Below are 26913 nucleotides of genomic sequence, written 5' to 3'. Positions count from 1 at the left end.
GCGTGTTACATTTTAATGTTGTGTTTCTGTTGTGTCGTAGTTCTCCTCTTATATTAGATGCATTTCCCTCAGTTTTAGTTTGTAACCCGGATTTGTTTTTTCTCTCAATCGATTTATGAATTTCGAACAGCAGTATACTACTGTTGCCATTATTCTTCGGTGCTAAATGTTGACAATTATTGGTTTTCCTTGGCTTTTTTTAATCTTAACTCTGAACCTCATTACATATAGTTATATACAATACACAGGGATGATATATATGATATATATACGTCATTAAATTGTGACAATATCACATCAAAGAGGGATAAAATACAGTTATTCAAAGAAAGATTGCGAACTAAAATCTCATTCCTAAAATGTGCAAAAAAAAAAAGAATCCGCCGTATTTCTGTCCCCATAAGAGAAAAAGAACCTTTCAATACCTGACTTATCAATTGTTTGCAATTTCACTTTTATTTGTTACATGTTTGTCAAGTGAAATTTGTGGTTTACGGGATATGACTTGTATTATTTTTGTATATGAAAAGTTTTTCATTTGTAAACAAGATGCAGGAAGGGCCCGGAAGTGTCCAGGAAGGGCCTTGATAATAATATAGATTCAAATGTTTTTCTAATAAAACTATTTACTAAAATGAAAGTCTTACTCTATTATCTTCTGTCGTTTTCAGGTAAGAGAAAACATTAAAGCATTGATTTTAAATTTAACAAAAAAAGTCATGTAAATGTACAAAGTTGCATACAATAATTATCAATAGACAATGATTATTAATTGTAATTTTTGTATAAATAAATAAATTATGAACAGCAGACTCGTAAGGTTACAAAGGTTAAAAATGGTGTCAAAAGACGTTTATTACCTACACAAATCAAATGAAAACAGAGGGTATGGAAATTTGACCAAAAAAAAGCTTTTGATTGTCAAATATTCATTTAATTTTGACTGAGACTGATACTCCTTGAATGTTTTATTATCCAATTAGCTCGGTACAGGAAAATACAGAATGACATCAGTAGCCCAGTATCTGAGTTCTTTGGTACTGGACTGGAAATAAGGATATTGTTTATTTTTTTTTTAATAAACTTGCGATGTCATTATAAATTAAGGAATATATCTCCTTTATGAATTTTTTAAAGCCCCATATGAATTTATACCTTTTAATATTGCTTATTCCTTTTCGGTTATATCAGCTCATAAATTTTACGCTTTCAAGTAAGGATTTGGGATTTCACTTATGTAGACCTTCACAGAGGAGACTTTCGAAATGCGCAGTTGTTGCAGTAAAATTGGAAGTTTTTTAAAAATCTATTTTTAATGTAAATTCAGAAATAATTCTACCATCACGAAAGAGTAATACATTTTCAAAATATGCAAATATTTGGTTTAATTTTTTTGTGTGTTTCAGCTCGTCAATGCGTGTTAGAGATTTAGAAGGTCTTTAGAAAACTAAAATATTTTGACACCATGCAGTTCAATAAAAACAACATTCCATACGCATCAAAATTGTCGCTAACTATATATTGTTGTCTTTATAGCTATCTTAATTTGACAATTAGAGACAAATGCATACGGAATTTAACCAATTCTAAAAACTTGTAAACAAATTTTGAAGGAAAAGACTACGAAGTATTGTTGTTCATGTGCCCTGTGTATGTCACGAGCTTATTCTCTTTCAGTATTTTTTTGTCAACTTCCTTGATTGTACGAAATATACCTGTTTTTAAGTATAAACTCAACTGATGTTTTGTAACATTCATATTTTTCTCATGTTTGCGCCAACATTGTAATCATAAAATGAGATGTCGATTTGACACCACGCAACAGACATAAAAAACGAAGAATATATCCCTGTTTTCGACCTGCAAACAATGGGAAAACATATTATGGTGTATCATAGTCAATTTTAAAGGTGTATTTGTTGATATTGAAACGACAAAATAAATATTATCATGGTAGTTTTCAGTAGAACATATTTTTTTCAGTGGCAAATGCTGTAACTCATCTGGAGCTCAACACAGATCATATAAATGTACAAATAGGTGATAAACCAGATTTACAATGTTATACCGAGGAGAGTGCAAATTTCCTAATAATGAATCCCTTGACGTGGCAAAAAATAGACAGGAATGGTTCAAAGCTGAGAGTATCAACGCTTGCAAATGTTGAAACTCGTTTTGAGCAAGAATATGATATAAGACTAGAAGCTAATGCAACAGGTCTTATATTTACATTACAATTTCTTCAAGGTATGTTATTTAAAACCCTTTAAAATTATGAAATATTAGACAATATTAATCGGAAGCTGAAGAAAGGCGACATTAGGACCAAAAAACAAGAGACGTTAAAAACCTAGTTTAAAATACTAAGCAGGAAATTACACTGAGAAAAAAAAAGGAATTATATAAAAAAAAAAAATAACGAAGAAAACAAAAACAACAAAACACAAGATAAAAAACCCGATGGTGTACTTGGATGCTCCGTAAAGGTAAATGATTGCTGACTTATAAAAGTCTAAAAGTAATAAGTAATATTTTAAATTAAAGAACAGCCATTTCTTTTCTCAATTTTATTCAAGTATAATATTCATCAAATCTACGTATAGCCACAAATGACTTTAACATAAATATACTTGATAATGAAAGATTTTAATTTTACCTTTATTCTGTAAATTTTCAGTTCATTATATCATTTGAAATACTCATACAGACCCAAGAACGGGAAACCCCCTAAGTACATAATAAACACAACTTCACTTTTTTAGGGATAAAGGAAGAGCATGATGGATTTTTCAGTTGCGAGATTCACTCTCAAAATGACCAGGTTTTAGCGGAAAAGTCAGTAGAGGTTTCTGTTATTCGTAAGTATCGAATCATTTTGTTTTCTTTGCACAATAAGGATTTATTAAAACAATTGTAGAACTTACCTCGTTGATTCTACACAAAACAAGAAAAAATCATCTCAATTCACAGGCATAATCTAATTAGCAAACCAACGAAATAGAAACGATATACAAAAATACCATCACTCACAACCACAATTTGAGATAAAAAAGTTATTGTTTCAGGACAGCACGAGTTTAATTTAGTTTACTTTAGTTTAGTTTAAACATATTTGGTTACATATGGAATGTTTCATACAGTCAATTGATTTAGTTTTATATAATGTTTTCCGAAAAGTAATGCAGTTGTCGGAAAACTATTATGAAATGGTAAAAAAAGATGCGACGTATACGACAATGGCATAGCAACGCAACGACAAATACCCTCTATGAGAATCAACATTTCGAACTGATCGGTTAAAATATTTGGAAAGTGATAGGGTATTGGAACAAAATGGGAATTTATATTTTCATCTTTATCTCGAAGACTACACACAATATCTGAAGAAAAGTTATTAGTTATACTTATGGATTGCCACGGTCTTCGTTAAAACTGACAAAAAACTATACCGGTATCAGTTTGTTTCGATCGAAAGGAAACCATGACCGTCAGAGGCAATTATCGGTTATAACGGATGATTTTTTTTAAAGTTTCCTCTCTTCTGAAACAAGCATCAATGAGAGTACTTTTCTTCTGTCGGGTTTTGTTTAGTATATCACCTCTTACCAGTGGACTCTCATTACATAAAATATACCAAATGTTGTCCTTACTGTACCGATTTTTCGAACCTGAATATTATTGTCAGAGGTATGTTCCAGTTGTGTTCTCTTGTTTTTTTAGACAATTTTACACGCATTTAAAAGGGAACAAAAATCAGATAGGTAAAGGTAATTCATAGAAATGAGCAACATATGTAAACAAAAGAAGGATCTGTACTGCATCCCAAGGGGTCACCTAAAAAATCACTGCTGCAATGTTATGAGTAAGAACGACATATAATATGTCTCAATTATTACTGTATTGGGGTTCTCATTTGTTGTGGTGATTGATTCGTCGCATTCGTTTTTCAAATCCCATGACTTTGAATCTCAACCATTTCTACTTGAAATGGCATAGGAATTTGGCCAATGTATTCACCACTGAAGATTCTTCCAAGTCGATTAACTACTTACTTTCCGTTTGAATTTTATTGATTCCTATTGTTTTCAACGTACCGTTTAGCTGTTCAGATTCATAAAGTTGTCATATATTTGAATTAGCAAACCAGTATACTAATTGCATATTTTAGACAGTATTGAAAAAAATCCACCTTTAGGCTGTCACAAAATGATTGTTTTGAATTATCGAATGACTCAAATTTCGGACTTAAAAGGGTACCGGTATGACTTTATTTAGATTTGAGTATTATTGTGGTATTGCATACTTCTAGACATGCAGTGGAAAGTTATTTTTTATTTTGAGAAGCGATTCATATTTATGAATTTAAAAACTGTCTGCCAAAAAAATAGTACAGGTCTACTATTGAAATCTGATTTTTACTGCCATGCTATTTTTGAATGGTTTATAATTTATACTTTGTATGAAAAATCATATGGCGAGAATTCATGCTGTCTCGATGGCACTCCTATTCAATCTACTTATATCGATATGATGTTACATGTTAAAATGAAATGGGCGTTTTTGAAGGCTGTACGGTTATTTCTGTGTCATGTTGGTCTCACCGTGAGTTGCCTCAATGGCAATCATACCACATAATTATTTTAATTTATTTATATTGTATGTAATCATGAATGTGAACATATGATCTTCTACTTTCAGCGGCCTTCACAAACCCGACAACCATTAATCTTTTTAGTACTACTGAATCGCCAAGTGTCTCTGAGGGCCAAAACATTTGTGATTTCAGACGTATTTTTCAATGCTTACCGGATGAAGATTCAAGTTTATATACACTCTTTGTATATCCGAGATTTAATGATTCATCGAAGACAGATCTGATATGCAGGTAAGTAGATATAATCGTAGTTATTGGGTTTTATTCGCTGTATAGAAGAAACATTGCTTTAAAAACAATTAGACTGCTGTAACCTAATTTTTGACAGTAATTACGCTGTTGTCAATATAAAGGATTTCTATGCGACGACGTGATACAAGTTAGAGAGTTACTATATAACTAGTAATAAAATGCGCGTTTTCGGAAGAACTTCATCAGATATAGTGATGGCTAAATATTCAATATACATTTTGACTTTACTTTGATATTGTGCATTTACCATGTTTACTTTTCATATAAGCAGAGTAACTTACAATGTTGCCTCTTGTATAAATGAACTATTTAAACTGTTTTCTTCGCATTTACTTGCAACATTGTAAAGTGTTTAATAGAACTTTTTGTTCTCTTCGTGCAAAACTGCTTTTGTCGATTTGAAAAAAATGTGATGGTGCCAAAAAAGGAAAATGAAAGTAAGACTAAGAGGTACGCAGGGTTATGCTTTACACATATTTTCAATTATTTCACATACCTTTGATATTGATATTCCCATAAATGAAATATATTCATATTCAAACGTTTTTGTCGAACACAATTTCCACAGATCTCTTGAAGATATAGATATTTGCACGAGACCTAAGTTAGAATCCTGTTCAAGAGGTGCCCGTCTTTTGCGAGATGTCGCGTTCTCTGGAGCCAGATTTATATGTAATACAGACAGAAAAGGTAAATAATTATAAGCGGCTCTTTTTACTCATACATCAATTAAAATGTATCGTCATATACAAACAAACATATATATATAATAGCAAAATGCTCAATACTTATACTTTTTTTCTGTTGAGATATAATATTTTAATTGTGAAAGTATTGCATATCTAGCTGTAAAATACCAATGAAAACTTTAATAACTTTTTTTTGTTGTTAGTTTTTTTATTGAATAGTTCCATATTTTCATGTCGGGATCTTTTGCAATGATTAAGTAACTGAGTAATAAATACATTTCTTTTATAGCCTTTCTCGATAATGTAGGATGCATGAAAAAACTGACAACAGCAAATACTCTCTTTCAATGTTTAAATGGTATACGTGAAGACCTTGGAAAATATTTTACTGGAGTGAAAGATGTCTTCAGTGAAAGTGACAAATTCTGCAGGTACAATTGTTGCAAATTTGACGATTAAATATAACTTTAAAGTTATTTGCAATTGTAATTATTATGTTGCGAATGAATCCACAATATATAGATATAAGAAGATGTGGTATGAGTGCTAATGAGACAACTCTCTTGATTACATGTTTTATTAACTACTACGACCTATATGTAATGCATTAAACCTTGGTATTTTATATATACGCATGTTTTGTCAGTCATTGCAGGTTTTTTTTAACTGTTCTTATACTCTCCATCCCTCCGAGATGTGTATTGTTATGTTTTGATATTTTAATGATATTTTACGACACATTCTAGAATCTAGATTATTGATTTCAAAAGATTTGGTTATAATTAACATGTGTTTCTGAAAGAACCTTCTTTGAGAAACCGAACGTTTTGGCATGATGTACACAGAACGTTGCACCACCAACACAATCATGAAATAGACAGAACGTCAACTGTACCAGTCAACATTTACCGCAAGTATTGCAACCTTGGGAGGCCGATCGGCGATGTATTAAATAAAATACCGACAATTGTAGTATTCGAGTAAAATACTTGATACTCCATACAAGTTTTTAGTGAATGTTGTCATCGGAAGTGACGAAAGAATTTAACTTAAACATAAGACAAATCAGAGTCTTATTCTATATGAAAAATTAGTGGATATAAACTTGTTAAGAAATTGCATAAATTATAAAATATGCATATATTTCATATATCTGTCTTAAAACAGCAATGATTTCATAGTTTAAGTCACATTCAAAATTAGATTTATTCTTTTATTCATACTTGTATTCAAAACAACAACAGAAATATCTAAAACTCAGAGTTATGCTTTTAAATGCTTACTACATTGTTTTCCACTGCAAAATTAATGTAATATTTTATCCTTCAAAGCTCGTTCACGCAATTTGAATGTTATATTGTAGGTTAGCAACCAACTGGACAACATGTTACTTGGAGACAGCAAAATCTGTATGTGACCACCAAGAGTACACTTATATGTATAATTATGTTAGACAAACATATGCACCCGTGAACGATACTTTACACTGTAATCTATTGTCAGGTTAGTTTGTCATATTAAAATATAAGTAATGATAGTATGCATTGAGTTACGCCTTCCAATTGCTATTGTATAGTGTGTTTTTAAATGTTTTGATGTTATACTATTGTTTCAGAAAAGGGAGAAGGTTTGGTACCATTTAAATCTTTAATCCCGCTGCAAATGTTTGCACTTGTCCTAAGTCAGTAATGTGATGTACAGTAGTTGTCGTTTGTTTATGTAGTTCATACGTGTTTCGCGTTTTTATAGATCAGACCGTTGGTTTTACCTGTTGAATGGTTTTGAATTACTGATTGTTGGGGCCCTTTATAGCTTGCTGTTCGGTGTGAGCTAAGGCTCCGTGTTGAAGGCCGTACCTTGACCTATACTGGTTTACTTTTATAAATTGTTATTTGAATGGATAGTTGTTTCATTGGCACTCATACCACATCTTCCTATGTCTATTAAACAATATTCCAAAATTTCTATACTATTGAAAACATTTTCAATTTAGATACATTGCTTTTAATACAAAACAGGGATTAAAGAAACTGCTTTATCATACATTCTTAATTTATACTTGTTGACCATTTGACCTTTATTGCATATACAGATTCTATGCATAATGTAAAAAATGCAGTAAAGAATGTAGCAGAAAATGGTTGATTTCACGTTCACATTGTTATACTTAACTGTTAATTAGTATATTCCATTTATCGTACATACAAATCCGTCCTTCCCCCTCCATTATAACACAGAAAACGACAGAATATCACAAAGTGTTTACATGACAAGTAGCAAGAATTGGCTAGTATCGGCTTAACCTTTCTTGTCACCTGAGATTACACCTAGCAGTATATACTATTTGAGATTACGGTTTTTAACAATGAAAATATTTACGCATTTTTAAGGCAAATAGCAAATTTGAACCCGATTAAGAAATTTGTTATACACTGTCTATTACGTTGAATTCTGGTTGTACAATGCTTATTACAATGTATAACGTTGAATTCTGGTTGTACACTGTCTATTACAATGTATAAAGTTGAATTCTGGTTGTACACTGCCTATTACAATGTATAACATTGAATTCCTTTGGACAAATTATATGAACAACGGATAGCATTACAATTGAAAAATATGTATTTCAAAATTTAGTGTGGAGAGGCACAATTTTCTGCGGATTGCAATCTATAAACGTAGTCTTTCACAATAATCCAAATATTCATGTTTATAGAGGTTGGTTACATTTTATGATTCATTTTTAGAATTAAGTACAAATCTGCATACAGCGAAACCCGAAAAGGAGTATTCATAGAGAGTTTAGACAAAAAATATAATTATCCATTTATTGCTTTTTTATTCTTAGATACAGTACCCACCGGAAGTCACTGTTTAAGCTACCCTTGCTTAAATGGAGGATCATGCATCCAGAATCCCGAGGGATACGAGTGTTTGTGTCCTAATAAAATGTTTGGAAGCCAATGCGAGCTCGGTAGGATATATGCATAATACTATCAATAACAAATTCACTTGAAATTTAAATCATATATGTCTGATTTGTTGATATCCCTATAGTGCAATGATATAACACAGTACATCTATAAGACACTTCATTACCAGAAAAAGAAATACGTTAGACAGGGTACAGAAACGTTTTCGGTGCATTATTTCTGTAATTTTTAACATCAACGGACAACAAATATTGTTTTGGTAACAGTTTTGTCCATTTCTATTTGATTTGAAATCTATTGAATTGGTTTATTTGATTTTTTCTTAATGCTTATTTTACACCTATTAATTAATTTTGATGATCAATGAACTATATACACTCAGAGATTATCACCGTAACGTTTTAAAACCTGACGTTCGTTTCTTATAGTTTTACGTCTTTCTTCTTATTATGACAGTAGTTTTCCATTTTTCTAATGTGTCTGAACTTTTAATATTGGGATTTGATAAGATATTTATGAATTTTCCTGGGATCTCGACTGTTTTGTTATACAACTTGGTTTAGACTAGAGCTTATTATCGTCATATGAATCTTATGGATAGAGGTGTGCTCTGATCTCAGAACTCATCTCCATAGTCTTTAAGTAAAAGTGACTAAAATTAACATTTTTCAACTTCTACACTCATCGTCACAAGTTTGAGGAGTGTTCCGATATTTCTGTTTTATCCTTATTGGTATCTTCATCAGCTAAAGTTTTATTATTCTTAAAATTATCTTATACATTTAAAATCGCTTAGGTGTAGACGGATGTCCGGGGTACCCATGTTATAATGGCGGATCATGTTTTGCTAATGAAAGTGGACAAAGATGTTTATGTCCACAAGACTTTCCTGGTCTTCATTGCGAAGGTGAGAAATGTTTTATAGTATTTAAAGGGTTTAATTCTGGTATCTATGATGAGTTTATTTATTGACAATTTCTCTGCTACACATACACGTAACGGAAGACATATTTTGGTGTAAATGGACGAATATAATTTTTTCAAATAAGAAGTTCAGATTCATACTCAGGGATATTGTAGTGGATGGAGGATTACATGCGTATTGCTTTTATATCTACATCTTTAATGAACTTGTTAAAATACAACGAGATTTAAATGGTTAAAAAGTCCTTACAAAAGAAAAAGGATACTGAAAAGCAGGCTGCCTCAACTGCGTTATGTCAAATGTTCTGTTTTGATAAATAGATCATTAAAAAGTATACAATTAAATAATAGCAGCGAAAAAGCATTTTCATCTTTTGAATGAAAATATTCGTCTTTTCTCGAGATGTATCAATTTTGATGAAGGTATATAACAAAAGTCGTATACCCAGCAAAATCGTAACATTTTATTGAGATCTTGAAGCCAACTCTTGTACCCGTGCAAATGAAATATTGCATCACAATTGAAGCAAAGCCAAACAGTTAAGCATAATGCATGCTTTTAAAAAATCAACATCGAAAATACAAATAGAATAGTACATATAGGCTTTTCTACCTCAGGAAAAGATTACCTTAGCTGTTTTTGGCAAAACTTTTTGGAACTTTTGGTGTTCAATACTCTTCAACTTCGTTCTTTATGTTGGCCTTTTAAACATTTTTTGATTCGAGAGTCACTGATGAGTCTTTTGTAGAAGCAAAAAAAGCGCGTCTGTCGTAAATATAAATTTTTAATACTGGCATCTATCTATGATGAGTTTATTTTGACTGTATTTCTAGGTACAATTAAAGGCATTACTACAGGATCACCACCGGACATGACACCTCATATTACGACACCAACACCAAGTAGGTTAATTAGGAGTGGAGACAAAAAATTGTTGTATCATTATAACATTTTTGTTTAAATAAAAAAAAAAATGTGGTATGATTGCCAATAAGACAACTCTCCTCAAGCACAAGAGACCAAATGCCATAGAAATTAAAGACGGTTAGAAGTTGATAGTATGTAAATAACGGACCTTAAGAAAGCGGAAAAAATTAAATGTCAGCGTTTTTTTATAAATATATTGAAAATTTGTCAAAAATGATTCTCTCTAGATTTCTCACACATTGAACATAAGCACCTTTTTGGAATTCAAAAATAACAAGGCTTTAATAAATTGGATTTACAAAATTAAACGTAAGTTAATCATGAAAATTAAACATGCACTAAATAGTTATATATTTATACTTCTATTTGTGCATTGCTATCCAGTGTCATAACGCCCTGGCTTTATATATAAAAATATTTACCGTCAAAGAATGCAGCTTACTTCGTCAAATTAAAATCCATAGTGGTCAATTTCCTTGCAGTATAAAGAAAACAACCATTTTCATATTTCAACAACTTTAATTTGATTTAACGCGCTTCAAGACAAGGTTGAAATGCATGACAAAAGCTTGCAAAAAATACATTTTCTTTTTTTAATTTTTAAATGTATTAAATTTCAATATGTATTTTTAAACAAGTTTGTTTTTATTCATGCTTTATTCTTTATGAAATTGGAATGATACAAATGTGAATTTATTTGTCCTTCTAGAAAAGAAAAAACTGTGGATACATTGAAAATTTCGGTTTACATAACCAATAACAACTTTTGATATATTGATATTTGACTTATTTTTCGATTTTTTCTAAAGTGTAAGGCTGATTTAGCATGAATACATAGTATATATACCCAGTAGATACGACATTCAAGGACTTGAATTTTCTATTATTATTTCTTGATAGAGAACAACCTTTCACATTACCTTCATATGAAATACATATTTTATTGCTACTTTTAAATAGAACTTTTTCTTATGAATTCGAGAAAAGCAGTCGAAATAAAATTTTCGATGTTTGCAGGGATAGTAATATTTGGACACTAGTTATTCCGCTCTGTTCGTGTAAATCAAGTTTGAAAACTTAGTTTCTGAGATCTCAAATATATATCTCGGTAAATGCCAAATTAAGAAAAATTTTGCATGCACTTGTGTGACGTTATTTATTACGTAGGCGCCCTTATTGTCTCCTGGTAGAAGGACCAGATTGATATTTCTTGAATTATGCTACATTCACTAGAAGAGGCAAACATCATTATTAGATTAGCTTACGCCGCAAGAAGATTTCAAGTGAAATAACATATATGTCGCAGATAAAAAATCCTTAACAATTATTATTATTTTTTTTAGGAAAGTGTGAAGAGGTACAGGCTGATATTTGTCGTCAATATGGTATTACAAGAACGACGTTTCCTAACTTTTTCTCTGGTTATTCACAAGCAGATGCATTAAGAGTTTTCAATAATCCTACCGTTCAAAGGAATATGAATTGTTCCGATAATGCCATGCTATTGTACTGTGCTTCCCTTTTTCCAAAGTGTGATAATGGAAAGAGAGAGTTTCCATGTAAAGACGTCTGTCTAGGTAATAGTTATATAATCCGTCTGATTAGTAAACAAAAGTAATGCATGCATTCCACGAAGGAAAACTTTTGATTTCCTTAACTGGATTTGAATGCATTCTGGTAGAACATTTTCGCAGATGAGTTAAACCACCGTCGACCTTGGCAAACAAGGCTTTACGAGTTACACTTCTTCTAAAACAGTGTTCATTGTAAAAGCTTACTTCAATTTCTTTGTTATAAAAAGCCAATTCCCCCAATTTAGTTTATTATCATATTAACTGTGAAAACAGTCTTCATCAGTAATACATTGGAACGTGTATTGCAAAATCCTTTGTTAAATTTGAAGTATTTATCGGGGCGGTAGAAGACTTGATTTTTCATATTTTATTTTAAGGTTTGAGTACTAAACCGATCATTATTTGATCCCCATACCAATGTGGGATTTAAACTACTGCCAAATATAGTATATAAATTTAAGTAAAAATTAATAGATGTTAAAACCTTCAATTTTTTTTTTGCAGCTGTTTACAACGAATGTGGGACGGTATCAATTCTGAATGGTGTCGACGACTGCCGCTACTATCCCACTGAAGAATGTATTTCCCCGTTACCGCCAAGGAAACAACCTTTAACAACACCATCTTACACAAATACGATTTCAAGTAATTACATTTAAAGTATAAAAAATATTTTTTACCTGCCTTTTTTCCATTATGTATTTGAGATTCATCAATGTGTATTTCAAACCATGCTTACAAAATTTATAGAAAATACTTTTTTGTTTTTAATAGTGGCGTTTTTCTTTTACCTCAGTCTTGAATTCACTTGCAAACGTGGTATTGAGAGTGTCTTCTTATAAATTATGCAAATATCTACATGGTAACATGACAACTTCAATTATAACTGTGTTCTGAAAAAAAACCAACAGAGGTTAATAAATCTAATGAATATTTTGTTTTTTTCGAAATTTTATTTTAATGTAGTAGTTTGAACATTTATGTGATTAACAAATAAAAGATAATAAAACCCAAACCTTGTGAGTGGAGTTAATGACTATCCGTTTTTACCTTTATACGATTACAGCGAATCATATTTTAAATGCATCACCATCAATATACATCATCATAATTATAAGTGACTTTATATTTTAGAACGCAAAAGTAACAGAAATGTAACAAACACATATCGGTGTGCCTCGATCTCTGCCATTTATAAAGATTTATAATTCTTTAAAAACGCCATGACCAAAACTGCTTACAAGTTTGTGCAACTTGATTTGTTTGTCGGTGAAAGGACGTCTATTAACGAAATTTTCATGCCGTGTTCATACCTTTGAAATAAACAAAATAATATCTCTATCTATTTATATATATTGTATCCTTGCGCATGAAATATGTTTTACAATTAAAAAGAAAAAATAAACTCTTTAACACACTGTATTTTTAAAACAAATTACCTTGAAAATATAACATGATATAATATAAGTTAACTGTATTTCTAGGTACAACTATAGACAGTACTACACCGGAAGATACACCTGTGATTACGACATCAACACCAAGTAGGTTAATTATGATTAAAAATTAAGCTTTATGTTAAACATCTCTATAAACTACCCTGTTCTATTTGCGCATTACCATGCACTGATTATACACTAGTAACTGTCCCTATATATAAATACGCCTAAAGGTCAAATATGCCTGAAGAAGTTGGAACCTTAGGTTGTTTAATATGAATTATCAATTTAGGTTTGAAAAATGATTTCGCGAGACCTTAAAAGAGAATTTCTGCATACATTAATTATTGTATGCATTGATTACAACATTATTGAGTACAAAGACTACCCCAGACAAGATCATTTATTTATTGCCACCTTCTCAACAGGATAGATGTAATTACATATAGTCTGCTACATACATATCAAGTAGCGGACGTCTAATATATATTACTGTATTAGCTGATGTATCACAGATGATAAAAATCTTTAAAACCATTTATACATTTTAGGACGATGTGAAGAGGTACAGGCTGATGTTTGTCGTCAATTTGGTATAACTAAGACGACATTTCCGAACTTTTTCTCTCAATATTCACAAGAATCTGCATTAAACACATTCAATAGATACATCATTAAGGAGAATGTCAGTTGTTCAGACAATGCCACACTATTCTACTGTTCTTCATTCTTTCCAAAGTGTGACAATGGAAAAATTAAGTTTCCATGTAAAGAACTCTGTCTAGGTAATGTATTTATATTCCGTTTTATTTGACAATGCTCGATCTGCATTCTTTTGAAAGCAAATTTTTGTCATTTCCTAAGCAGGATTCTTATGTATTCTGGTATGAAATAGTAGCAAATCGAGTTAAGTGACCTAGATCATTTGGTATTCAAGGCTATACTAAGTAAGCAACCAAAGATACCAAGCTTAACATGTTAAACGTTAAAGGAGAGTTTTGTATGCATAAGTCTCAACAGGTGACGCTAAAATCAGAACAGTTTGGAAACCAATCGAATAAGAAATGGTGGTCCTACCGGAAATTCCGAGAATTTATGCAATTAAGGACGAACGAAACATTTCTCTGTGGGTGAAATAACTAAGTGTTTCTCATAAATCGCTATACAGAATTATTATCAGGCATATGAATATAGAAGAAATTCTGCAAAAACAGCACTATTTGAATCATCTGACGTCAATTGAAACGGAGTCAGCTTACCCCTTCCAGAACATTTTTTTCAAAATTCCTTTTAAAGTTTAAAAAAAAAAAAAGTTACATAATCACCTATGATTGCAAAACTTTGCAATCGCCAAACATCTGAAAGTTTGATGAGGATTTGATGATATGAACATTCGCAAGCAAAATCAAAACCTTAACATTGGTTAAAATTTGTCTCATTCACAGTACAAAGGAATGATATCTATTAAATGCTATGATGAAATATTAGAATACTCTATAAGGTATTGTGGCTTGTAAGCTACGCACAAAACCTAATGAATAATCGGGAAAGGGTGTAGGTGTAAATTAAATCAGTTTATTTTCGATTTATGAGTTTGACTGTCTCTTTGGTAGCTCTCATTCCTCTTTTAAATCAGGATCATAGACAGTTAAACAAAATCTACGTAATGTAAAATGAAACCGTTTTAGAATAGTGTTTTTTCTAATAATAATTATCAAAATAAAATAAACAACAACTTTTCAAGGGTGATTATACAAATGATAAGTAAAATATATAAACGTGCTTTAACCGAGGTAGAAGACTTGTATTTCTTTTATTTTTGTGGGGTATAACATCTTAACCCGATCAGTTTGTTCTTAAATCAAACAAATGCGTGAAAATACTACTATCGAATGAGGTGTATCCTTTTAAATTTAAAGTAATTTGCCAATTCATTTTTAAATTTATGTACTTTTGCAGATGTTTACAATGAATGCGGAGGACCAATAGCAGGCCTTGTTAATGACTGCAGCTTCTATCCCAACGAGGGTTGTATTTCCCCGTTACCACCAAGGATACAGTCATCAGTAACACCATCTAGCACAATAACATATTCAAGTAATTACATTATAACACATGAACACAATTTTACATTCGCCTTCTTTTTTAATTCTTTATGTGGTTTTCAATCAAGACGATAGTTTATCCAATGAACTAATTGTGTTGATCCATTATTTCTTATATGGCTATTTGTTGTATCCAATTCTTTTTTTAACTTCTGAAAAGCTTTCCGGTTAATGCAATCATATGAAATTTCTACGTGATAACATGGAATACCAATTAAAGTTTGTCTGTGGAAAAGATGTTATAAATCTTATATTATTTTGATTGAAATAATAAAGATGAATGTTCGTATTAGATTTAACCTTTATGCGAAAAAAGCAAACTTAAACCTAACATTTTGAATAAAAATGTTAACTATGGCGTTTAACCTTATTGGAATTGCCACGTATCATATTCTAAATAGACTAATATAAGTAATATAGTTCGCTACTAACCCCCACGGACCCATCGAGGGTTAGTCATGCCATAGGGGCTGAGGCTGGAAGCCGAGTCTATAGGTCCTTAGATGGTCAGTAGTTAACCGTATAACGAATGTATCGTACGTTAGACTTTTATGCTGCGTTTTGTAGTATAATAAACAATTAAACACAACAACATTAATAGCTGACGTCACCATTAACGCGTCATGAACCCCCTATGAAATTTACTAACCCCCTACGGTTTCATAGGGGGTAACCAATTGACGGCGTTAAACCAATCACAACGTGATAATTTACCCGCGGTGCGATAAATCGGTATAGCTTCATATGGGTTACTTCAATTTTAGAGAGCATTAGTATTCTAAAAGTAACCAAAATTTGAATTTACCTATATTGCTTCCCTGTTGAAAGAATGACATTCTGTTATTAATGCAATTACCATTTCTCTTGTAAACTGCTTGTTAGTTTGCACAAAGTGTTTTTTTTTACTTCTGTGTTCACGTCACGGACGTCCATAATTTGAATGCTTTATAAAATGCTTCTGTTATAATCGAATTTCAGACATGTGTTAGTAGAAGATCAATGATGTTGTGTTAAAAAGGTTCATATCCTTATCACGTTTTAAACTTATCAGTATTGAACAAATCATCAAAGATTTTAGATTTATAACTTGTTATGCCAGACATTTATACATTTCGATCTTCTACGTAAAACTTATCATTTACACTTGTTAGTAAATCAAGTCAGTTAAAAATAAAGACAACAATAGTATAACGTTGTTCGAAATTCATAAATCGATTGATTAAAAAACTAATCCGGGTAAAACACTAAAACTGAGGGAAACACATCAAATATAACAGGAGAACCACGACACAACAGAAACACAACATTAAAATGTAACACACACATAAACGAACTATAATATAACAATGACCGTTTTCCTGACTTGGTTCGGGACATTTTAATAAAAGAAAATGGTGGGTTGAACCTGATTTTGTGGGATGCCAAACCTCCCGCTTTTACAGCAATATCATATATAACATAAAAAATGACAACGTTACATAACAGGACTACAATACATATAATTCAACTCAAATACGAAGAAGAAGAAAAACATTGATAACATAACTTTCCAAACAATAGTGTTAAATTTACTACTTATGCAAGAGAAGGAGTTAATAATTACAGTTCATTTATATTAATTTGTTGACACAAATGTATGATTTATTCATACTAAATATTTAAGATCATTTAACATAAAGATTTTGCACGAGTAGAGTTATATATCTTTTATGTTTCATTAAACAGACCAACAAACACATCAACCAGCTGTTTGTAACACTGCAATATATGAGTGTATTACACGTGTGGGAGAAACATGGGTTCAAGACTTAATGAAAGGAAGACTGTCGGTTATTGCGTCTTTAGATATTGATCATGTATGCAGGTATGAATGTGATAGACAAAAAATATAACTATTTTGTTATACTCACTATGTCAGTCAATTAATTGAAAACAAACAAACAAAAACAAAACAAACAAACAAAAACAAAACAACAAACAAAACCCATTAGAAAATACTATTACATTTAGTTTTTCATTATGCATTATTCAAATTACTCATATTTATTAATTTAGGGTAAGACTGTATCCCTCTTGTTATCGAGTTTTTTTTACATTTAAATTCCATGACAAACAAAAAGTTCATTAGACGATAATTTTATACATACCGTTTAGCGGGTTATTTTCGCGGGTGTAAAATTTCGCGATTTTCATTGAATAAGGTATACGAAAAATTTTGGCGGTTATTATTTTGGCGGATTCAACATTTTTAACATTACCTTTGCATGTTCACTTTTAAATTGGCGGAATTTATTTTGGCCATTTTGTTCTATCCGCGAAAATAAGCGAAAAATTACACCCCGCTAAAATAACCCGCTATACGGTATTCTAAATGAAAGTCATTTAAATAGTACTTGTGAAATAAAATACATGGTACAAAAATTCCTTTGTTGCCTTACTTAATAGGATTCAAGATACTGCGGATTTCTTGAGAGAAAAGGTACTAGCAATAACAGAGAACTCTACCACGTGATAAGCTTAATAACTTTTTCAGTTTTGTTAATGACAATTATATGCATAATGGAACTCTTACGGATAATATAGTGTAATTAAGTAGTTTTATTCAAATCAGCTGATATAAAATTTTGTAAATTATTCTAAATTAATGCATAGCTCGGATTTCTTGTATTGATTTGGCTTCACTTTTGGTCCTTTTCGGTTTTACTAGCTCTAAAATGTTTGTATTATGTTTTGAATTTGAAAATAGTTTGGCTTCGATCATCAATGTAGAGATATTCATTACCGAAATGCTGCTGCAGTAGAATTGATACAGTTAATCTTATCAAAACAAAAAGTTTCACCTCAACCAAACAGTTGAATAAATCATGTACTTATGTTTTTTTTTTAAAGGGTATTGGTTCAGATATATGATTGTTCTTATTCCCAACTTCAAAACTGCAGCGATGGTTTTAAACTTGTTTTGTCGACTGTCGTCAATTCTGCAAGATACATCTTTAATACAGGCAAGCAAGGTATCGATTTTCATATTCAATTAGTAATAAACAAAAAAATATAATAAATACTAATATGACTGATATTACTGATCTAACCTACTAATTAAAATGTTGAAAATATAAAATGCCTTATTTATAATTATAATGTCAAGAGTCTGTCATAAAATTTAACCTTATCATGTACTCAAATAAAGCACAATTTGTTTTGATATACTTTATAGGATTCACACATAACAGGCACTGTTTTACGTATCCAACAATTCTATCTGATTTGCAACAGTGTACACTGAATCTAATCAAAGATTTCCCGGATGTACAGAGTGTTTCTTTGGTTGAAAGTAGGGAAGACATATGTGGGTACGTGGTGTTATCTATATACAGAACCAATTTAGATATAAACAAGCAATAAAAGTTGTTTTATTTGAAATTTACGGAAATTTTGTATTTTGATTACTGCAAAATCTGTTCATTTGATACATTTCAAATGCCATCTTTTCAGTTACAAGTAAAAAAGGTGATCCAAAATAAAACGTTTCTGTAGGATGTTTTTTTTTAATATATAAGTTTAAAAGAGAAATGAAAGAAAGGTCAGTCGACAGCCACTATAGGAATACATTGAAAAAGCAACGTATGGTCTGATAATTTATAGTCAATGACTAGCAAGTCAATTAAGCCAAAAATCGTTGTTAATAAGAGCAAAGAAAAAGCAAATTCTACATAGAACGCCTCTGTAAAATCAACGTTCCTCATCTTGGTAATAAAAAGCCAGCTTCAAACTATTTTAACGTAATAATTTTATACGCAAGACGCGCGTTTTGTATTCATAAGACTCATCAGATCAAAATAGTTATATAGCCAAACAAGAACAAAGAAGAAGAGCATTGAGGACCCAAAATTTCAAAAAGGTTGTGCCTAATACGGAGAAGGAAATGTTTTCCTGTGATAAGAACATCCTTAGTTTTTTCGAAAAATTAAAAGTTTTGAAACTGTAAATAAACTAATCATAGATACCAGAACTTAATTGTGTATAAACTCCAGACGCGCGTTTCGTCTACAAAAGAGTCATTAGTGAAGCTCGAATCCAAAAAAGTTAAAAAGGCCAAATAAAGTACGAAGTTGAAGAGCATTAAAGTTTTGCCAAATACAGCTAAGTTAATCCCTGTCTGAGTTGGAAAAGCCTTAGTATTTCAAATATTCAAAATTTTGTAAACAGTAAATTTATAAATATAACCATATCAAATATAATTCATGTCAGCACACAAGTACTGACTACTGGGCTGGTGATACCCTCGGGGAAATAAATCTCCACCAGCAGTGTCATCGACCCAGTGGTAGTAAAAAACTCATCATAAATACCAGGACTTAATTTTGTATATACGTCAGACGCGCGTTTCGTAAAAGACTCATCAGTGACGCTCGAATCTAAAAAAGTAAAAAAGGCCAAATAAATTACGAAGTTGAAGAGCATTGAGGACCAAAATTCCTTAAAGTTTTGCCAAACTAAGCTAAGGTAATCTATGCCTGAGGTAGAAATTTGTATAAAAATATAATTGATATTCATGTGAATACCGAAGTGCTGACTACTGGGCTGGTGATACCCTTTAGAACGAAACGTTCACCAGCAGTGGCATCGAATTTGTGCTGTAAACAGTTATCAAAGGTTCCAGGATTATAATTTATTACGCCAGACGCGCGTTTCGTCTTCATAAGACTCATCAGTGACGTTAGCGATCAATACTAATGAGTATTATCTAGACAAAATTTGGAGTAATTAGTGTACTGTAAAAAAATAAAATGTAACGAGTTTTTATAGCATAAGTTTATATGAACACCACATGTATATCCTTTCTTACAGACTTATTTTAAAGTGTCAGAGCGACCAAAATTATTTAAAGAAAAACTGAATGAACGTAGAAAAAATGGAAAAATTATTGTTGAAATGGAAATAGTAAATGTCAGATTTCATTTTATTATGTAGTTTATTTATGACATGGAGAACCTGTATGATTGAGCCTATAAAGAATGAATGCCACCATGATGCTTTACTTTACATGCAGTCGCTTATTAATGCATCTTTGGTATCAGTAACAGACAATCTTCACTGTAATACAGGTAATATGTCAATACAGGCATTATGTTATATTAAAGTTAAAGAAATAATCTGTATAAAATGCATGACTACAACTACATATAATTAATCTTAAAGTATATATTATTAACTTCCGTCCATTCGTTAATTGACCAAAAGGTACAAACACAAAAAATGTCCTCAATGGCAGGTTTTACATAGGATTTTGTCTAATTCTTACTCCGTTTCTGTGTGTGTTACAATTTAATGTTGTGTCGTTGTTCTCCTCTTATATTTATTGCGTTTCCCCCAGTTTTAGTTTGTAATCCCGATTTTTGTTTTTTTGTCCATGGATTTTTGAGTTTTGAACAGCGGTATACTACTCTTGCCTTTATTTACAAAGCATATCAAGATCAAATAGCACTGTAAGACTTGTAGATTTTATAAAATAGATATAGGAAGATGTGGTATTAGTGTCAATGAGACAACTCTCCACCAGAGACCAGACTGACACAGAAATTAACAAATATAGGTAACCGTACGGCCTTCAACAATTAGCAAAACCCATCCCAGCTATACAAGGCTCCGAAATGACACTGTAAATAAAGGCAACAGTAGTATACCGCTGTTCAAAAAAACAATTCAAACGAAAAACTTACGGCGAGTTTATGAAATCCACATTTTTATGAACCCTAACTTTGATATATCCCATTTTTTCTCATATTTACCATTTTAGTGTTTGTCCCCTTTAGATATGTTATATTTTAAAGAAATTAGCGAAAAAAAATACATGTATTCGAAAATGAATTCAACCGGTCTTTGTAGTTAAGTTTTGGAATACAACTTTTATGTTAATGTGTCATGTTGTTATTTAGTTTGTTTGACATTGTAATTAGATTGAAAAATAGTTTTGCAGACGAAACGCTTTTAATTGCATTTACAATGTATTTGCTCAAATTTTGCACTCATATTTTCAATATAAGTATACTCCCGATAGTATATGTATAGTATACGCGCGTTTCGTCTACATGAGAATCATCAGTGACGCTCATATCAAAATATTTATATAGCCAAACAAGTATAAAGTTGAAGAGTATTGAGGATCGATATAAGAACCTATAAGGTTTCATTAAAGATCTAAATTGTAGCAAATGTTTATTGCACTCACTTTTTATAAAGACACATTTCTTTGAAAAGCGCTAATAATTTGAATTCATATGTATTTTGAAACTAGAGCAAGTAAAAGGCAATACATTCATCCGTCAAAATACTAATAACGGTCTGTGAATGCTTCGACGAATAAATGCTCCAAATATTTTTTTCAGGATTTACTTCACAACCTACAATCAGTTCTCCTGTGATACAATCTACAACGCAGGTACCAGGACAATGTGATTTTGATGGTGCCCTCCAATGTACTAGAACAGTAGGAACTGATACACTTCAGAGATTTGCTACTGCGAGTTTTACAAATATAACCGAGGTTGAAAGCTTTTGTTGGCGAGTATATTTACATATTACTTTTAAAAAACCTTTGGTTTTTATTTTCGAACAATTAAAGTTTGTCCTTGATAATCCTGTGGAGGGGGATGGAGGCACGCTTGTCATCCTATATGCAGGTTAATTTGTTATAATGTTGCTAAGATGGGGTAAACGTATATTTTCTAAAATTAAAATCGTCTCCTTTGTCATAGATCATGATACTAAGATGACCGCTCTTGTCAAATTCGAAGTATAAGTCTAAAACTAGTCCAAAAAAGCCATGTCTGTTGTTTCTTTAATTTCTAGTTCTAGAGGATATATTGATGGAGCCGAATCATACAAGTTTGGGCAGTTAATGAAAAAAAAATAATCTGAATGCAAAATTAAATGATCTAGCTTATTTGGTCTCCTTGTTTTTGACAAGAGCCTGAAGTTACTTCTATTTCATAAAGAACAGAAAGAGGTTAGATATGAAAATAAACATTAAATCCTTGCCTTACCAGGAATGATGGCATACCAGTAAAACTGTAAACATCAGTTAGAAATGGCTATACTCATTATATCTGCTAGGACAAATAAAACTTAGGTGAAGATAAAAGATAAAACACTATACCGACGCTTACTCGTAGTAAATGAAATCTAAATTATTGATCAGTTCACATCCAACAGATTTACTGTAAAGAAGTCACGAACAGTCGGGAAAAGATTTATTTTTACTTGTTGTAAATGAAAACGTTTTTTAGACTCTGTTTAGTCAGCCAGTGTTTATATAATTTGACCTGATAATATATGTGTTGTATGCTTGATTGTATAGTGACCACTGTTTTGCAAATCAATTAAATGTGACCACTTCACCAGACAATTTTGCAGTGTTTTAATATGCTATTGATTAAAATAACATTTTCTCAAGTTATGTTCACGTATTTATACTTTATTTATGCTATTCCAGAAATAAGAATTGTGAGCACTTGAATTTTGGAAATAAGTTTATAATCAATTCAAGAATAATTTTATTTCCCTTTTTATTTTATTAACGGTTCAATATATTTCCTTTGAACATTTTTTACAAGTTGAAATACATTTTTTGGTGTTTACGTTTTACAGGTTGTAACCTGTAGAATAAAGCACAATTGGTTAACGAAATACTTTTATATCTTTCACAGGAGTCTTGAACGTGTTTATTGGTGCATAGGAACCAAGTTGGATTATTGTTCTAAAGATATCCGTCTACTACGAGATGTTATTTTGAGCGGTTCAAGATACCTCTGTAATACAGACAGAACTGGTATTGACATCAAATGTTTATTAAAACATCATAAACATAATTTATTTGTTTATTTGTTTATTTGTTTATACTGTATTATTGTTTTATATCTAACTGTGAAAGTCACTCCTGTATTAAATTGCAGGGTAATGATCAAGAATTACAACACCTTTTGTCTATTCATGAGTAAGATGGAGATTAAGCTTAATATTTTAAAGTTTCATGTTAAAATTGAAAAATTTAAATCTCAAAAACTCGTTTTTAATTGACACCAATTCATGAAATTGGTACACATCTTTCACTTACAATTTATCATAAAGACTGGTTGTAAAAGACACCATATCTGTATCCTTTATACTTTTTTTTTCTTCATTTGTTGTGAACTTTACTGCATTAAAAAATATTTTTCTTAAAGCATTACTGAACGGTAACGGATGTATTCAGAGGTTGGCAGTGGTTAATACTACTGCACACTGTTCGAACAATATAGAAGAGTTGACACCATTCATTATAGGGGAGAAAAGCGTCTTTAACCACTCCGTCGAATTTTGCAGGTACTGAAATAATGTTTTATAATGCATTTTTTCATTTTAGCATGTGTTTTTAATGTTAATTTTTATTATTGCTTATTGCTCAAAAGTACCAGGATTATAATTTTAAACACCAGACGCGCGTTTCGTCTACATAAGACTCATCAGTGACGCTCAGATCAAAATAGTTAAAAAGCCAAATAAATACAAAGTTGAAGAGCATTGAGGATCCAAAATTCCAAAAAGTTGTGCCAAATACAAATTAAATTGTTTTGACGCCCTAATCAGACGCTCCAAACAAACTTATGTCTTTAATTCTCAGATATTTAAAAAATCATCTTATGAATAAAAAAAACAGAATTTCATGAATCTGGTATTTATCAAGTTGTTAAAAGTCTAAAACTTAATTCACAAATTCACAAATAACTTATAATATATAACAGTCTTACAGTTAACATCTTTATTTGATAGGATAGGAACAAGCTGGACGACATGCTTTATGGGTACTGCAAAGTATGTTTGTGACCAGCAAGGGTACTCATATATGTATAATTATACAAGACACTCTTTTATGCCCGTCAACAGTGCACTGCATTGTGATCTATTGTCCGGTAAGTTGTTTTAAACTGACAAAAAGGAAATTTGAATTATTTTGATGTATTTGCTTTATTAAAATTGAAGAGAAAAAGATCATTTGTATTTGAAAATTCCGAATGTGATGGATCAATCCATGACACAAATCGCTACATGTACACGAAAAACTGTAACAATATCGAAAAGAAGTAAACCTAACGTTTTTTCTAGTAGAAACAATTGCTAGATGTCGATCATATCATAGTTGAACCTACTACATGTTTTCTATTATGCATTTGAAGTTGGCAAGCAAAATATTTAAAGCCCCTCTGTTACAATTATTTTTTTTAGTTTACATTTTTTAATGCATATTAATCTCCAATTTTTACTCTGACTGACCTGCCTGTAATAAAAGGTATACATTGCAAAATAAAAGTGATGTTTATTTGAAAGCTGTGATAATTTTCCTGTCAATTTTTTAAACGTAAAACGTTGTTTTTTTTATAGCATGTATGCCTTTATTAAATATATCGAAAAGTATGCGATAAAAGTGGGTTTTTTTGTTCATTACAATATCGAGATATTTTCTATACCCTCTGTACCATTGACTCAAATAATATTATCTGTTCTCTGATATCTGATATCTGAAATAAAAAAAAATAAAAAAGTTTTGTTTATCGAATAAGTAGACATTAAACGCCTTCTTGGAATTGTATGTATATTTTTCAGGAAGTATAAAACCAACTGCAGCAAGACCTAAACCAACCCAAGACACGGCTACAGCAGGAACAAACCAACGTAAGTGTAATTTGTACAGGACATGCCCAAATCATTCTAGTATCATTGTTTTAAACAGTCGTAAAATGAAACATGAGATAAGAGAAACTCAGATTTCCGATAAAACAGATTTTTTTTTTATCATAACAGGACATATAAGAGATGTTTCCCTCCGAATAGTCCAATAACAAAAAGAAAAGTCTACAATTAAAAGTTGCAACAATAAAATTGAGAAAGGAAATGGTGAATGTGTCAGAGCCACAACCACCCGACCATAAAGCAGACAACAGCCGAAGGCAACCTGCTGCTTTTGGAAATATATTCGAAGTGAAAGCAAGCAAACACGTTGTTTGAGAGAAAATTATAATTGTTTCTTGCTTTCATTTTGCATATAAAACAGGGTCTTGAATTAGTATATTTACAGATCTGCAAAATGAATATATACATATAATTATAAATAAAGGCAACAGTAGTATACCGCTGTTCAAATATATGTTATTATGATTTGAAATTCAGAAGTGAACTTCAAAATCAGATTCGGCATTATCATTCTACTGGTAATCATTTATATTTAGAATATTCAATTGCAAATCGCATCTAACAGATAAGTTTAATGTTACATTCCCGTAAAAAAAAACTATTCAATGTTTCAGATCAAAGTTCAATACCCAGTTTCACCACTAGAAATATAACACCATTACCAACAACTACTGCTTCATATTCGTCAATATATACATCGACATGCCAGGCAATAGGAATATACGAAAACCGGGCAGGATTTCATGAATGGTGTACTAACAACTGCAATCTAGGTTATTGTCCAGAAACGGTCTGCAAATGTACAAGACAGAATTATGCTTGATTGACATTTTTATTAATATGAGCTAATATATCTATTTATACTTTCATATTTATTTCAAAGTTGATAGGGATGATTTTTGAATACCACTGATATTTACATCTTTTGTTTTCACCTAAATCTTTTCTATCTCGACAAGTACATTTTACTTTCTTTGTGTACTATTGTTTACTTTTAGATTTGTTATTTTTATATAAAACAATGTAATAAAGTTTTAGCACTGCTTGTTGATCTTTGTTAATGAAATCCCTCATGCTGTTTACTATTCACCCAGAGGAATAATTGATCCACCATGGGTCCTACTTTAACATTCAGTCCGACTATTTATATGACGATCTCCATCAAGTTAAATCAACCATCCAAATATGCAAATCTATAGAACAATACCAAACAAAAGAACAGCTGATATAGACTCGTCTGGCGAAGTAAATTATAATCCTGGTACCTTTGATAAATATTTACACCACTGGGTCGATGCCACTGCTGGTGGACCTTTCCTTCCCGAGGGTATCAGCAGCCCATTAATCAGCACTAGCCCTACTCTGACACATAATAGTGCTTTTGATGGCCTAGTTTACTTAAACTGACCAACAAATTTGCAGAAATGAAACTTTTGGTGAAAGAGAAATATATTAATACCATTTTGAGCTCAAATTTACTTGTCGATGAGTTGACAATAAAAATTGAGGATTAACGCGCTCCATGGTATACTAATTTAAGATTTCAAGAAAACCACGGTTTTTTTTTTGTGGTACATCAATTCGGAAGGTCTCTTCTTTCTTATATGGCTTTAAAGGTATGTTGAAAATTGGCATGAAGAAAGGTGATACCTATACGATTCAGGACATACCTGGTTTTAAGAGGTTAAA

The 26913-nt window shown here is 31.2% G+C and overlaps 1 protein-coding gene across 1 annotated transcript; it reads left to right on the top strand.

Moving 5' to 3' along the window:
- Nucleotides 1-516: 516 nt before the first annotated feature.
- LOC134712276 (uncharacterized) lies at nucleotides 517-26269 on the top strand. The gene is made up of 25 exons (XM_063573667.1): nucleotides 517-671; nucleotides 1984-2247; nucleotides 2763-2858; nucleotides 4699-4885; nucleotides 5475-5596; nucleotides 5885-6026; nucleotides 6959-7098; nucleotides 8444-8569; nucleotides 9325-9435; nucleotides 10287-10355; nucleotides 11724-11957; nucleotides 12459-12599; nucleotides 13439-13498; nucleotides 13945-14178; nucleotides 15353-15490; nucleotides 17224-17362; nucleotides 18388-18509; nucleotides 18713-18848; nucleotides 20470-20603; nucleotides 21885-22059; nucleotides 23205-23326; nucleotides 23721-23859; nucleotides 24307-24446; nucleotides 25138-25206; nucleotides 25839-26269. Exons 1-25 carry the CDS (start codon nucleotides 635-637, stop codon nucleotides 26045-26047), a joined length of 3486 nt encoding a protein of 1161 aa, XP_063429737.1. The 5' UTR covers nucleotides 517-634; the 3' UTR covers nucleotides 26048-26269.
- The last annotated feature ends 644 nt before the right edge of the window (nucleotides 26270-26913 follow it).

The sequence above is a fragment of the Mytilus trossulus genome, chromosome 3 (assembly GCF_036588685.1).
Source record: "Mytilus trossulus isolate FHL-02 chromosome 3, PNRI_Mtr1.1.1.hap1, whole genome shotgun sequence".
Taxonomy (NCBI): Eukaryota; Metazoa; Mollusca; class Bivalvia; order Mytilida; family Mytilidae; genus Mytilus; species Mytilus trossulus.
Note: the sequence above shows the minus strand (reverse complement) of the source record. Positions and strands in the feature narration are given on the sequence as shown.

Excerpts from the sequence above, each read along its gene's own strand:
- LOC134712276 (XM_063573667.1), top strand. The coding sequence starts at position 635 with ATGAAAGTCTTACTCTATTATCTTCTGTCGTTTTCAG. Across the intron at positions 12,600-13,438 it reads TTACACAAATACGATTTCAA|GTACAACTATAGACAGTACT; the intron begins GTAATTACATTT and ends CTGTATTTCTAG. Across the intron at positions 23,327-23,720 it reads CTGTAATACAGACAGAACTG|CATTACTGAACGGTAACGGA; the intron begins GTATTGACATCA and ends TTTTTCTTAAAG.